The sequence below is a fragment of the Eleginops maclovinus genome, chromosome 11 (assembly GCF_036324505.1).
Source record: "Eleginops maclovinus isolate JMC-PN-2008 ecotype Puerto Natales chromosome 11, JC_Emac_rtc_rv5, whole genome shotgun sequence".
NCBI lineage: Eukaryota > Metazoa > Chordata > Actinopteri > Perciformes > Eleginopidae > Eleginops > Eleginops maclovinus.
The window spans coordinates 24,126,766-24,141,759 of NC_086359.1; the positions used below are offsets into that span (position 1 = coordinate 24,126,766).

General features: G+C 39.1%; 1 protein-coding gene across 4 annotated transcripts in view; it reads right to left on the bottom strand.

Annotated features, from left to right (window-relative positions):
- The window catches only part of ntm (neurotrimin), a 422,694-nt gene that overhangs the window by 30,362 nt on the left and 377,338 nt on the right, over positions 1-14,994 (bottom strand). For all 4 annotated transcript variants that reach the window (XM_063895884.1, XM_063895885.1, XM_063895883.1 and 1 more), the window contains one exon: positions 6,722-6,954. In XM_063895884.1, coding sequence (XP_063751954.1) covers positions 6,722-6,954 — 233 coding nt within the window. The remainder of the gene's footprint in view (positions 1-6,721; positions 6,955-14,994) is intronic.

The following is a 14,994-nucleotide window of genomic DNA, read 5'->3' on the forward strand; positions in this document are numbered from 1 at the left end:
ATAGCAGTTGTGCTACAAATGTAAGGGTGCACTGAAAAGACTGAAACGTTGACTTTAATTAAATGTATTATGTCAACAAAAAAATCACATAAATGTAAAGGCTTAGTTGAAAGCAATAATATTAAGTTTAAATAAGTTAAACTAAATATTACTGCTTTAAAATAACCTAATACAGTTATGTGTAATATGTTGACCTAATACATTTAAAGGTCACCTTTTAGGCAAAATCCACTTTTTCAAGTCTGTTAATCATAAATGTGGCCCCAGTGTGTTAAGAGATTCGAACGTTTCAGGGAAAAATATCCTCTCTCTTTTGTCCTGATCCATCATGAAAATCAGCTGATCACATTTTGGCCATTTTGTCAGCTCACAATGTTTTTGGGCTTGTGCAACCATTAGCTAATAACCTACCAAGGTAACCTAAGAAGGTAGATACGGTGCAAAATGCGAGAGCTTGTAAAACTTGATGTGAGAACTTGCAGAAAAGAAATCTGAGCTTGTGTGCATACATTTACACTTGTATAAAATATCCACGTATCTGTGAACAAAATTTGAAGTAAAAAAAAAAAAAAACGTTTTGTAGCTTGTAGGAAAACAATGAACTTATATATAAATATATATTTGTTCAATATATTTTCCATTACAACTATAACTTGGTTATTACAACCTCTCACATCAGTCATTACAACTTCACGAATCTGCTCTGCTAGATCCACAAATCTGCAGCCTTGACTTTTGCTACACTTCTTGCGATGAATGTGCCGCTAAAGTAATTTTCACTAGTAGATGTGGGGGAGGGAGGGGGGTTGGAGCGAAGGGGCGGAGCAGTCAGAACGACGAGGCTCACGCTCGGGTCAGCCACACAGCCACACGCTGTTGGACGAGCAGCACTGCAGCGGGCGGTAAATGCTGCTGCACCACATTAATAAACAATTAACCACGGGGCCCTGGAGAGAAGTAAGAACATTGGAGAAGTAGTTATTTAATTGATCTGACTTCGTATGATTAAAAGCAACACGAGCATCGACCCGAAACAGTGCCCCATTGTTGTTGTTGTTGTTGTTGTTGCTGTTGTTGTTGTTGTTGTTGTTGTGTTGGCATAACTGGCGTTGGGGAGAAAATCTGCGACCTAGACAGTGAAGTCATGACGCAGCACCTGTCGGGCTCTGGGCGGTGAAAACAGAACCGGGGCTAAAAAGAAGAGCCGGTTTGGAACCACAAGAGCGCTAGCACGGAGCTAGAACTGGAACTGGTTTGGTGGGAAAGGGGCTAATGACAGTGACTGTGTGACTGACCCGAGCTTGAGCCTCGTCGTTCGGATTGCTCCGTCCCTTCGCTCCAAAACCCCTCCCTCCCCCACATCTACAAGTGAAAATGACTTTAGCGGCACATTCATCGCAAGAAGTGTAGCAAAAGTCAAGACCGCAGATTCATGGATTTATACTGCCACAGAGCAGATTCGTGAAGTTGTAATGACTGATGTGAGAGGTTGTAATAACCAAGCTGCAGTTGTAATGGAAAATATATTGAAAAAATATATATTTTTCTGCAAGTGAAAATTTCATCACAAAGTTATTTTTTTCCTACAAGCTACAAAACGTTTTGTTTTTTTCTGTGACTTCAAATTATGTTCACAGATACGTGGATATTTTATAAAAGTGTAAATGTATGTATGTATTTTTTTTCACATTGTACTCTACAAATACTCACATCAGGTTTTACAAGCCTTTGCATTTTGCACCATATCTACCTTCATAGTAACCCCCCCATGTTATCAACTGAATCTCCTCCAATATGTTTTTTTTAACCAATCATCTCTCAGAAGGGAGTGGCCAGCAACAGCTCATTAGCATTTAAAGCTACAGAGACAGAATCAGCACAGAACAGGGCTGAAACAGAGGGGTTTATGGGATGCTACAATGATCTGTTTGGTGTTTCAGCCAATCAGAGACATGATTTAAATATATCTGAGACCTGTAATATATTTTTGAAGAAGAGTATAATACAGCACCTTTAATTAGTCAACGTTTCAGTTTTTTCAGTGCGTAGGGACTTGGCTTAGGAACTGAAGAGTTGCCAGTTCAATTTCAGTTTGGACCAAAATACAGATTGCTGACTGAGAGCTAAAGAGGTGCCAGTTCACCTCCCACGTCACTGCTGAGGTAACCTTGAGCAAGGGACCAAACAAGTTCATGGCGCGTCATGGCTCTGACACCTCTCCACTCATGCATGTGTGTGGTCCTGTTTGTGCATGTGTGTATTTCGGTCCTATGTGTATGATGTGATGTGAATAACACCAGAGTGAAATATTGGGGGGAACATTGAGGAAGGAACTGAACTCTGACGTTTTCAACCTCTTCCAGACGGCGGAGCTGATAGAACCAGTTATTTGTAACCACTGCAGAGTAGAACTTTTCACTGGACTCTGAGGGTAACTTCTATAACTAGATAACCCCTTAAAGCCCTGGCAGTGGCAAATAGCTTTGGTTTTATATTTGCTTTGATCACATTAATGTCAGGCATGTCAGTAGTGCCACTGTCAGCACACCGAATGTCCCCCCTGAGATAAATGAAGTATTATGATGCTGATCGTGATGTGGAGAACAGAAATGAGGGGAAAATGATTAAAAGATTTAGGCTGTACTTGGCCCAAACACATCGTATAAGTAACCCTTGAGCGGATGTTTAATGATATCTCGGTTTTGAACTCTCGTGACCCCTGTATCTGTACTAGTCAATATGCTCTCCGGCCAACCCTAACAGCCTGCAGCGATGTGCCCCCTCCTGCCCCGCTGACCTGACCCGCTCACTACATTGCATATGGATGTGTAAGACTAACAGGAATACACACAGAAACTGCAGAGGAATTGTGAATAAAGAATACCTATGATACCTGCGTTATTGATATTATCCTGCAGCAGCGCTTTATTCCCATCTAATTAAAAGCACAGACAGGGCAGCTGGTTCAAATATTAGCAGATGAGAATAGGAGATAATGGGTAACCCCAATTATGAGTTTGAGCCCTGAACACCATCTGCTCTCTGCAGGGAGACCCTCCACACCCCCGCTCCTGATCCAAGCAGTCCTGCTACTGGACCATTAAAGGCCAAACCTGCAGCTCGGGGTCAAAGGTCAGGACATAACCGGTGTGTGCATGTTTGTAGTATCTGCACATGATGGGAGGAGAGCTGCACATCCTCACAGTGTGAATGACTAAACATGTCAGTGCTCAAAAGAGATTTTTCTAATATATGAAAAATCCTTATGGAGCGACCCTGTGAGGGGTGAACAATGTCTTTTGACAATAAAACGCTGCTATGTGATGAACAGATCATTGTTTTTGATTGTGTTGAAGTAACCCAAAGGAATGCAGAAATGTTTCAATTGGTTAATGAAAACCTTGAGCACACATGCGCTCTCGCACACACACACAAACACACACACATGCACACCTTCTGTCTGTTCCAGTGGTTTATTTCCTCCTCTCTCTTTTTTATCCTGCTGATGAATCTGAATGAATTTTATCGTTGTGACTGAACTCTGGAGAATCTAACCAAATTAAACGGTGTAGCATTTTGACCCAGCGTCTAAATGTGTTGAGTTGTCACAGCAGCAAGTAAAAGGAGATCTAGGCTTGTAATTAAGGTTTGTTTATCTACTGTATATGGAACTTTTTGAATGAATGTTTGTCACTTTATTTTCAAAATGAGTGTTCTTAATTTCGTGTGTGAAGTTTGTGCAGACCATCTTTAGAATAATTATGTTCCTGTCAGCTGTATTGTAATCCCAAGAGAAGGTGTCAACTTCGTTAGAAGGTATATAATATATTAGCTTTTAATCAGAAGTGTAGGTAAACCCTGCGTGTAAAACCATGGAAAAAAATGTGTCTAACGAGCAGGTTTCTTCTCAATTAAAGGTGATAGGCTTTAAGATTATGATGGGCTGTCTGTTTTAATGGTTGTCATAGAAATGAAATCACGCACATGCTCCAGGGATGCTGACAGCTCACATACGGTTGTGACTGGTGTATGATTATTTCAGTGTAAGATGTTAATAGCTAAAATGGGTGCTGAATAATACAGCAGGTCAGAGTTACTATTCTTACTTGATTCTTCAAGGGCTCCTTTTTAAAGTTATAAATAATTAAACAGTGATGTGTTTTTAAAATGCAGATCTATTTTGTCCTTATTGTTGCATCTTTGTTGTTTAGCATCATGTTTCAGCAGATATCTATTCTTAGCCATAATTACCATTCTCTCTTAAGACTTTTGGAGTCTTATCAGACTGGCAGCATCACAGCGCTCAGCTATATTACTAAAGCACAGTGCCGCTGTGCATCTCTATCAGGACACTATCACAGCTCCATACATCATTTAAGCCAAATGATCTTAGCATCTGGCATCCTCTATTAACCTCTCCAAAGGCTGTTAATAAGGAACACACACCCCCCTCTCATGAGCAAGGCATTAACTGCAGCCCCCTGTTGCTCCAGTGGAGCACTGAATGAGGAAATGAGATCCAAGAAAGAGAGCACATGTCTACTCTTTGCTTTGTTCACTAATGTCCTCATGTGCTGGTGCTCAGCAATAACACAAATATCCATCAGTGCATACACATTGAATAAAATATGTATGTTTTACACAGTCACATGACATACATCACACTAATACCCCTTTTCCACCAAACTAGTTCCAGTTCTAGCTCCGTGCTTGTGCTTTTCTGGAACCGGTTCTTCTTTTAAGCCCCAGTTGTGATTCAACCGCCTAGAGCCTGACTGGTTCTGCGTCATGACTTCACTATTACGTCGCTGATTATCTCCCCAACTCCGCTCACAACAACAACAATGGGGTACTGCGTCGGGTCGATGCTCTTGTTGCTTTTTTTACTCATACGAAGCCAGATTAAATTAAAGAACTACATCTCCAACGTTTTGACTTTTCTCCGGAGTGCCTCGGTGCATTGTTTATTAATATGGTTCAGCTGCATTTACCGCCTGCTGCAGTGCCTGCTCGCCCACTGGCATTTAATCAGTTAACTCACGGCAGCGGCCACTGGAAAGTATTCGGTGTCTGACTGTCACACAAGCAGCTGATCATACCCCCCTTTCCATAAGTGTATGTGTTTCAGTCTGAGCTGACACTGTTTGGCATCACAACGCCATTTAAAGTTTCTCTGGTATTAGACAGGTGATGTTAAAATAGCAACCCAAGTTAATCTGACGACATGACACTTGTTGCTATCATATTGTGGCATAAGCTGTTTTTTACGCGCATATTTTACCGGCATATTTTTCATTATGATTCTTTGTGATAGTCTGACATGTCTACCAGTGTAGTAGGGCTGCAACTAACGATTATTTTGATAATCGATTAATCCGTCGATTATTTCTATGATTAATCGATTCATCGGATAAAAAAAGGCACCAAAGAAATGTTTTCCATTATTTTATTCAGAAAACTGTATTTCCAAATTGACAAACACAAGAGAACCCAAATGTAGGCGATATTCAGATTTGCTAAAAAATATTCAATGTGTCCTACTTCACTCGTTACCCTTCAAGAAACTCATAAAAACTCACTTCTTCAAACTGGCTTTAATGTGTGATTGTTGTTACATTGCTCAATTTTAATGTGACTTTTACTTTATTTGTTGTCTTTCTTTGTATGTACCTTTTGTAAAGTGACTTTGAGCACCTGTAAAAGTGCTTATAAAATACATTTATTATTATTATTTTAGTCGGACCCATAGCTGTAGCTCTATAGAGGTCGGAATGCCATTTTTTGATTGTTTTCGTTTTTCGAGTGACGTAGCCAGCTCCGCAAACAGAGAGTAACAACATAGACCCAACAAATCGATAACTGAATTCATTGCCAACTATTTTACTAATCGATTTTATTGATTCGTTGTTGCAGCCCTACTGAGTAGCCCATTTGTTGATTCCATCCGATAGCTGCAATAATACAAAACAACAGGAGAACGTCTGCCTGCTCTTCCCAATGATTAATAACAGTTGGTGAATGGTGATTAAAGTAAGGTAAAATAAACAGAACCACACTGAGCCTGGTTAGTGTTGCCTGACTTTATAAAGTGTGTGGTCGCATTCTAGTCCCTTTGCTCAGCGCTACTGCTTGTTAACACTTTTAACACACATTTGCCACAAACTGTTATTGCTCAGGTTAATCTCCCCCCTCCAACTAAGCCTGACGTATTTGGTTCTTGTTTCTTGCCGGGCAGCTGAGTGGGTCAAGAAAAGAACCGGTTTCTGGTGCTTAGAGTTGGCCCGGCTGGTGGAAACAGGAATAACCAGAGCACAATCAGGCTCTAGCCGGAACCGGCCCAGGAACCGGATTGGTGGAAAAGGGGCATAAGTATGTATTCAGCCACAGACTCATCACTCCCCGGCACACAATAGAGCGCCTCGGACAATCTTTTGTGCCTGTAGCCATCAGGATCCACCACCAAGGGTTAAACATGTAACCCAGCAGAATACCCTGCAATGAATAGTAATAATATTTGCACATACAACACGTAACATATACAGTATTTGACCTGCACTAATTATTTGTGTTTATATTAATATCCTTGTTTGTATTCTCAGGTGTTTTTTCTTATTCTGTTGCTGCTGAAACACCTGAATTTCCCTACAGGTCCATCTTATCTTAACATTAATATTTAGTAGTATAGTAGCAGTAGATGCAACAGGAACAGTATTACACTTACCTTGCACGAGGATGTGCACAGAGGTGGTTCTGGGCCGGCTGCTGGTCTGCACCGCACACACATATTGGCCCTCATCCGTCATGTCCACGTTTTCAATCTTGATGGTAAACTCTTCTGTATTAAGGGTCACCAGACTCACTCTGGAATCCACCGACCATTTGTCTTCTCCCGCGTACAGTATGCTGGAGCGGTTCAGCCATGCTGTGTGTGTGACGACGTCCCCCTGTCCACACCTGTGAAGCAACAGAAACAACGGTGAAAACGGGGCTCATAGCAAAGTGGACTAAGATTACCTGAAATAATCAAATAATAGATAAACACTTATTTTTAACTGGCTTTACACTGAACTCCTAGAAATGTCCCACCCATGTGACACTTCCCAACATATCGTCCCTAATATAAAGTTGGCAAACTGAAACCACTCGTTATCTTTTTTGGAAGTATTATAATCTGTGTTTACATTAGCAACCATCGCTAACATTCAGAGCTAACGCTGCACTGGAGAGACTATGTCTATTATAAAGGTCCTGTCCTTGTGGTAAACCGAGAGAGAAAGAAACGTTTGAGCTCCAGACTGCTTCAGAAATAATGCTGGATGTGGTTTGGAACATATGGCGTTTAATCAGGGCAGCGTTTAGTTTTCTACTCTCTTCATCGGCGATCATGACGCTCCAAAGGGGCGTGGCCAGCAGCAGCTCCAAAGGGGCGCGGCCAGCAGCAGCTAGTTCATTTAAAGCTACAGTCACAGAATCAGCACTTCAGGAACAGGGCTGAAATGTAGGGGGATGAGGCATGCTACAATGGGGGAACACGTGACTCCAGATTCAGTGTCTTTTCTACAGAACTGTGTGGTGCAGAAAGTGTTAATTTGCAGTCGGATCAAACGTAAAATATATACATTTTTATAGTTCTTGAAAGTTTAACAAGACACCTAAAGCACAATTATTGTTTGTGTGATTGAATCAAAACAAACTTTCATAAAGGACAATATAAAATATTGGAAACATCATTGCAGTTTTACATTTCTTAAATATACATTTAACGTGGAATATGTTCAGAAGTAAACAACATTAAAAAGGATATATGAATAGCATTTGAGCTGGCAGCATGTGTGTTAACAGCCTGCTTGGAATTTTGACAGATTTTAAATAAGCTAACGAGACACATTGTACATGTGCAAATGCAGCTCTGCAGCAGTCATCAGGCTTCTTGTGTCGCTCTGCCCACACACTTGCTTTGTGACATTCAGGAGTGATTGAGACAATGAGCTAAACGCTGTTCTGCCATGCTCCGTTTCAATCACAACAGATTGGAACCAGCAGTCACAAAATGCTGCTTTGATTCAGGAGCGGGGGTCACTGAACTTCGACAGTTTTTTCTACAGAACAACACATCTGCTGTGATTTCATGACACATCCTGGAATCATACAGAGAAAAAACTCTGCGAAAGCTGCCGAGAAAAAGTCTCTCTTCTGTAGCGGAGGAACAAGAAATTCATACTTAACTAACTGTGCGTTTGTTTGCTAAACAACATATTACTTTAGCTTTATTTACATTTCTGCAGCCTTTCTGCTGTACAGAAGAGCAGGACATTTGAGCATTAACGGTATGAAATAGTGACAATGAAACAGCAGCTCAACACTTTACAGCTGCAAGACTCTCAGCTCCATTTACGCTGTCACAGCTTTTGTTCCAGCATCAATCACTTCCACCTCAGTGGCAGCAGCATGGTCAATGGTATCCTGCGGGCATTTGCGGAGCTATGGTGGGAAAGTCGTGTGTGTGTGTGTGTGTGTGTGTGTGTGTGTGTGTGTGTGTGTGTGTGTGTGTGTGTGTGTGTGTGTGTGTGTGTGTGTGTGTGTGTGTGTGTGTGTGTGTGTGTGTGTGTGTGTGTGTGTAATCAATACAAAGGGGCAAAAGGCTTTCAAAAATAATGGATCACAGTGTATGTGAGATGGCAAAAAGATCAATTAAGTATGACAAAGTGGATTCAAAGTAGGTATTTCATTTCTAATGGTTACAGTAAATTAATTTGTCTGAGCTGCAAATGCATTTTGCACTGTTGAATGTAAACCTTGATAAATAAACACAGCAGCAAGCTTTGCCCTGTGCCCTGTTACATTCATCTTTAACAAACAGACCCGGTCTGCCTGATAAAATAATGATATGGTAATTTTAAGAGTGATGTAACATCCACTGAAAGCTTGTTGTTGCTTACCTTCAGCAGTATAGCTTCTGAGCGTGCTGCATTGAGGTGCAGGTTGAATCAAATACTTATTTATTTATACTCGTATTTACTATTCACTGCAGCTGCCCTTACAGCACATGCACTGTTGCATCCATTGTGACATTGCACCTTGAACTTTTGCCCTCTTTCTCCCGCTGTATGTCCGCTGTTTTAATAATAAAACATTTTTAAAAAAATACTCATCACCATGAAAAATGGACAAACTAGATTTGTTGTTATTGTGGTTCTCTATATTTAATTAATAGTTTTGTTAATTAATACATGTCCATGCCTCCCTTTTTATGTGAGAGCCAACTGTTTTTTGACCAACTTAAAAAATGATTTTTTTGAAGGAAAAACTATAACAAATATAGACTGCCTTTTAATAGTTCAGATTTTTTTTTAAATGTATTAAATGTTAGACATCACAATTTCTGGCAATAAATTCTAATTGTAAAATAACAATAATAATATTAGAGTAGCTTTATCTTTACTTGAAACTGTATGTAAAAAAACACCAGCTTTAAAGAGAATGAAAAGCTAGGCCAAAAGAAAGAAAGAAAGCTGCACAATATTCAACTGCTGATTTGAAATTCAATGTCAAAGTTATGTATAAAAGCTTAAAGTACTGCTTGGTACAGCCCAACTGAGCTCTGAGCGCACCCCCCATGGCGAGTGATGCTGGAGGCAGCCACACACTGCTGTCAGCCTGCTGTCAGCCTGCTGTCATTACACCCTGTAAGGTCACCTGCATACTTACAAGGACACGTGCCACGTGGATTCTTAAAAACAAAAAAATAAGGCTTATAATTACAAAAAAAAAGAAGGAAAAATAGAATTCAGCTAAAAAAGCTGAATTTAAACAAGGCTGAACATCGTTAAGAAGGTATACTTCACTACGAGTCTTGATTTTGTAAATGTATGGCAGAATGCTATTCTCCCCATACATACATTAATGTAGCTGTGGACATTTTTTCCAGCTTCATAATCTGCATTTACCTTGATTTATGTTGGTAACTAGTCTCTTGCTACATTGATTTCTCAACAGCAGCTTTCAGAAAGAACTACTGGATAGTAAAGTTTATACAAGGCAACTTAACATGTTTGTACAAAAGACTGAGCATATTTGAAAGTGCTTTTATGATAGACATATATTATTCTTTCTTGCCTATGTGCCTATTTTCTTATTACACTTTCTGGCCAATTTTACTTCCCCAGGGTTTTATGTTAAAGAAATCTCTTTTGCCATGCAAACAGCATAAGTACCATTTTGATTTGTGTGTGAAGTGTTAAAATGCATCCTGAAGTAAAGGTGCAACACTATCATCCACTGAGGTGACCTTAAGACACTTAGTGTGAGAGAAACCAGGACTAATAGTGTATCACACAACAAAGAATCCTGATGGTGTCACTTTTAAAGAATTCACTCATCCTGTTTACTTAACGCTCCTCAAGGTCAGGCAGTGATCAGTTCCTCCTACGGAAACACATCTTCAGTGGTTCACATTTCATTTAAGAGGGTCAGTGACTCAGCTGCTGCTCCTGGCACACTGTTTACTCTGCTGTCCAATTTCCTCCTCAGGAGCTCTGGGCAGTCATCTCATGAGACTGCAGCTCCTGATCCTTTGAGAGGCTTCAAATGAGGAAGAGGAAGTCAGGAAGCTCCAGAGCCTCCTGTGTTGAGTTTGCAGTACATACACTGAAAATACTGAAACGTTGACTTTAATGAGATGTATTATGTCAACAGATTCCACATTGTATTAGGTTAGATGTAAGCAATAATATTAAGTTGAATTAATTAAACTCAATATTATTGCTTTCAACCAACTTAATACAGTTATGTGAATTCTGTTGACACAAATACATTTCATTAAATTGAATGTTTCAGTTCTTTCATTATCATGGATTTTACATTTATGTGCAGAAATGCTAATACAAGTCTTTGTATATGCCGCACTAAACTTAAACTGCCTGGTGGCATCGAAGTCAAAATGTTAAGCAGCTAATTGTAAAGATTCTATTGAATGTATATATTTTTGGAACTTTATTGAAAATAAACCCGCTGGTTTGACGTAGGTTGTTATTGTTATAAAAACGATATGCCTCACCAGCTTAATCCCCCACAAAGCAGCGCGGTGGAAAGGCTACGGATAAATATTTTACATACTTTATTTTCTCTACTTATCACGTCTGCACAGGTGGCAAACAAAATGTAATCCCAAAAATTGTCTATCCTCTCAAAAGCAGGAACAGAGGCAGGGGAGATGTGAGATTGGGAGGTGAAAGTGTAACGGTAAGCACACAGCGCTCCTCTCTGACAGCGCTGTGTGCTTCATTAAAAATACATGGCACTTGTTGCTTCAGTCGCCAGCAGACCTCGTTCACACCGCCGTCCATTCTGTCAATGTTTAATGATATGTCACCTGGACGTCCTTCAAGGAGAACCGCCTTCATCTCTTTTAACATCCAGCTAGACAGACAGACGGATGGACGGACGGACGGACGGACGGACAGACAGACGGACGGACGGACAGAAGAACAGACAGACAGAGAGACAGACAGACAGACAGACAGACAGACAGACAGACAGACAGACAGATAGATAGATAGATAGATAGATAGATAGATAGATAGATAGATAGATAGATAGATAGATAGATAGATAGATAGATAGATAGATAGATAGATAGATAGATAGATAGATAGATAGATAGATAGATAGATAGATAGATAGATAGATAGATAGATAGATAGATAGATGGATAGATGGATAGATAGATAGATAGATAGATAGATAGATAGACAGACAGACAGACAGACAGACAGACAGACAGACAGACAGACAGACAGACAGACAGACAGACAGATAGATAGATAGATAGATAGATAGATAGATAGATAGATAGATAGATAGATAGATAGAGGTACACTGAAAAAACTAAAGCTTTGACTTTAATTAAATGTATTATGGCAACACATTTCACATAACTGAGGTTAGTTGAAAGCCATACTATTAAGTTAAAACAAAACATAATAGGTTCAACTTAATATTTTTGCTTTCAACTAACCTAATACAGTGATGTGAAATGTGTTGATATAATACATTTAATTAAAGTCAATGTTTCAGTTTTGTCAGTGTACTTTATTGGTACCAAATTTGGAAATTATTTTGTTACAGCAGCAATGTGTTCACGCATTCAAATAAGTAAAGGTGGAAACATGTATAAACCTATATAATACAATTATGAATAACAAACAGCAAGTATACATACATATCTACATTAGAAAGGACATGAAACACAAAATATACTGAATATAAACATTTCTAGATAATTTAGACTGTTATATAAAAGGCCAATATCCTTCAGCAACATAAACATAGCCTTATAGTAGATTACAGGAGCAAAAAAACATATATTCATATGATAGTATATACAAATTACACTTGTATAAAGTAGCTTGTGCGAAATGTTAATTTATTTTTTCAATACAAAATATGTTAACTGTGTCTTTTAAGTCCTTTAAGTTCCTGCTCCTCATGTTTAGCCATGGATGTGTACTTTTTGCTGTCCATTTCCCCACTGTGGGATTAATAAAGGATTTCTGATGCTGATTGTAAGACTATGGAGCAGTGAGTTCTCTGCCAGCCAGAGGTGAGGTGTTCATCACTGTCTAAAGGCTCACATTCTTCACAAGTGTTCATCAAGGTGTTTTTGAATAAGAAAATGCTTCCTCTATACCTGGAGTCACTTTTAATTTAAAGAAGCAACACATCTGTGTGTTGTTAATATGATTTTCAAGGTACTTTCTATATTGAAAACTACATAAAACAAGCAGAGATATAAAAAAAGGCTTTAAATGATTGTGGCAGCAGTCGGTATGATTTAACTCTATTTCATGCAGGAGTGCAATGAGAATAAATGAGCAGCATATGGCGTGCTAAATGTTGCCATGCTTTAAAACCAGGCAATGCTTTTCCATATTTTCCTCATTTCAGGGTTTATTTTCCAGAACAAATTATTTAGAAAAGCAGGAAACACATGGGAGAAAAAATAACTAGTTGATAGAGTTGCACAACTCCAATTACTTTATTTTGAATATTTGATATTGTGGAAGGTGTGACTATTAACTTAATATCACATTGAATTAATGAGAATGTGATATAATAAGCAGTTTAACATGCTATAATTCTCCACAGTGGGTCTAGAATATAAATATGTTGAAAAGTCTCTTATCACTAATGTGCATCTAACTGTGAGTCCATCTCTCACTTACATCAATAAATTAAAAGTGACTCCAGGTATAGAGGAAGCATTTTCTTGTTCAAAAACACCTTGATGAACACTTTAGACAGTGATGAACACCTCACCTCTGGCTGGCAGAGAACTCACTGCTCCATAGTCTCACAATCAGAATCAGAAATCCTTTATTAATCCCACAGTGGGGAAATGGACAGTGTTACAGCAAAAAGTACACATCCATGGCTAAAAATGAGGAGCAGAGACTTAAAGGACTTAGTGACACAGTTAACATATTTTGTATTGAGACATTATAGTATTATTGATAACATGAAGGTCAATTAAAGTACTATGATTCATAGCAAACAGCAACACTACATCCCTACTGTTATTATTAGTATTAATACAGTGCCTTATTCTGCTCAGCTGCAGGTTCATCTTAGTATTTAATGCATCTGCTGTGCCATGTTTCCATGCTTTAATGTTAAGGAATAGTATAGGAAACCTTTATTCCTTAACACAGGAAGTATGGCGACGAAAACACTACAACAAGGCAAACATCTCTGATGTAAACCTCTAAATGTTTTTATTGTTTTGTTCACAGTGAGGTCACAGTGAGTTAAAGGTATCTAATGATACACATTAGATACTGATAATGTTTTTGCACCTCTGGACCATCTTGAATCCCCCTTTTGAGCTTTGGTTATGACTTTGGCACGTGGGCGTCTTACTTTACAGCATGAACTGACAATGTTTAAGATTTTTTGGGGTGGGTGTAATAGCCGAATAGGTATTCAGAGTCATTGCCAAATCTGAAAAGGGGAATTCATGATGGTCCAGAGGCCCAAAACATCTTTAATAATGATACAGTATCAGTATCTAATGTGTAGCCCGGGTGCAAATAGCATTCTTAGCTACAGATGCAAATAGCATCTGCCTAATTTAGACTGTTCTGACTGAAATACGTTCATTTCACAATCAACTGCATGCAAGTATTACTACCAGATAGAAGACAACAATCCTTTATCAGAAATGAATGAGTGTAGGTTTCTGTGCTACAAGTATTTATGTTTTTTATCTGTGTTGAACAAAGCAGATAAACAAGCGCTGTCACGACCTGATGGAGGACGAGCCACTTGAGCTGCCTAATGTCTCACCATAATCACAGTGATGTATTAAGCCTCACTAGTTAAGCTGATGGGGCCTTTAATTAACCTAATCCATGCGTTCATTAGGAACCCATTGAGTGTCAACATACTTGTCTGCATGTACCATGTGGGTGGAATAAATCAGCTGAAGGCATCTCGATGCACTACAGTGGTATTTTCATTAGACAGGCCCTGATGTCTTCACATTATGACAACCTCCATGACACGCATCATGGGCTGTAGGATAGTGAATGAACAGGTCATTAGTGAAACCATTTTCAGTGCAGATTAATCAGTACGCCTGGATATTCAGCTAACAGGACTTTACAACGTCAATTTCTGAAAATAGTGCATCAGATGTTGTTCTGGCAGGATGGGCCCAGTGTTTGACACAGTGATTAAATATGAAGAAAAGTAATGTCGCCAAAGTGTTCTTTAACATAATCTGGACAGCACAAAGAGGGAATGTGTTTGAAGCATCCATCAAAACTGACATAATGTTTCATATGTTAAATACCAAACCCACAATATCATCCTAGGACCTATAGCTTAACATCTTTATTAATTTGTTTTTTCAAGGTTACGATAACGCACTCACAGCACCTGGTTAAGGTGAGACAACGCTGGAAGTAATACCACATAAACAAAGCATCACTTCCA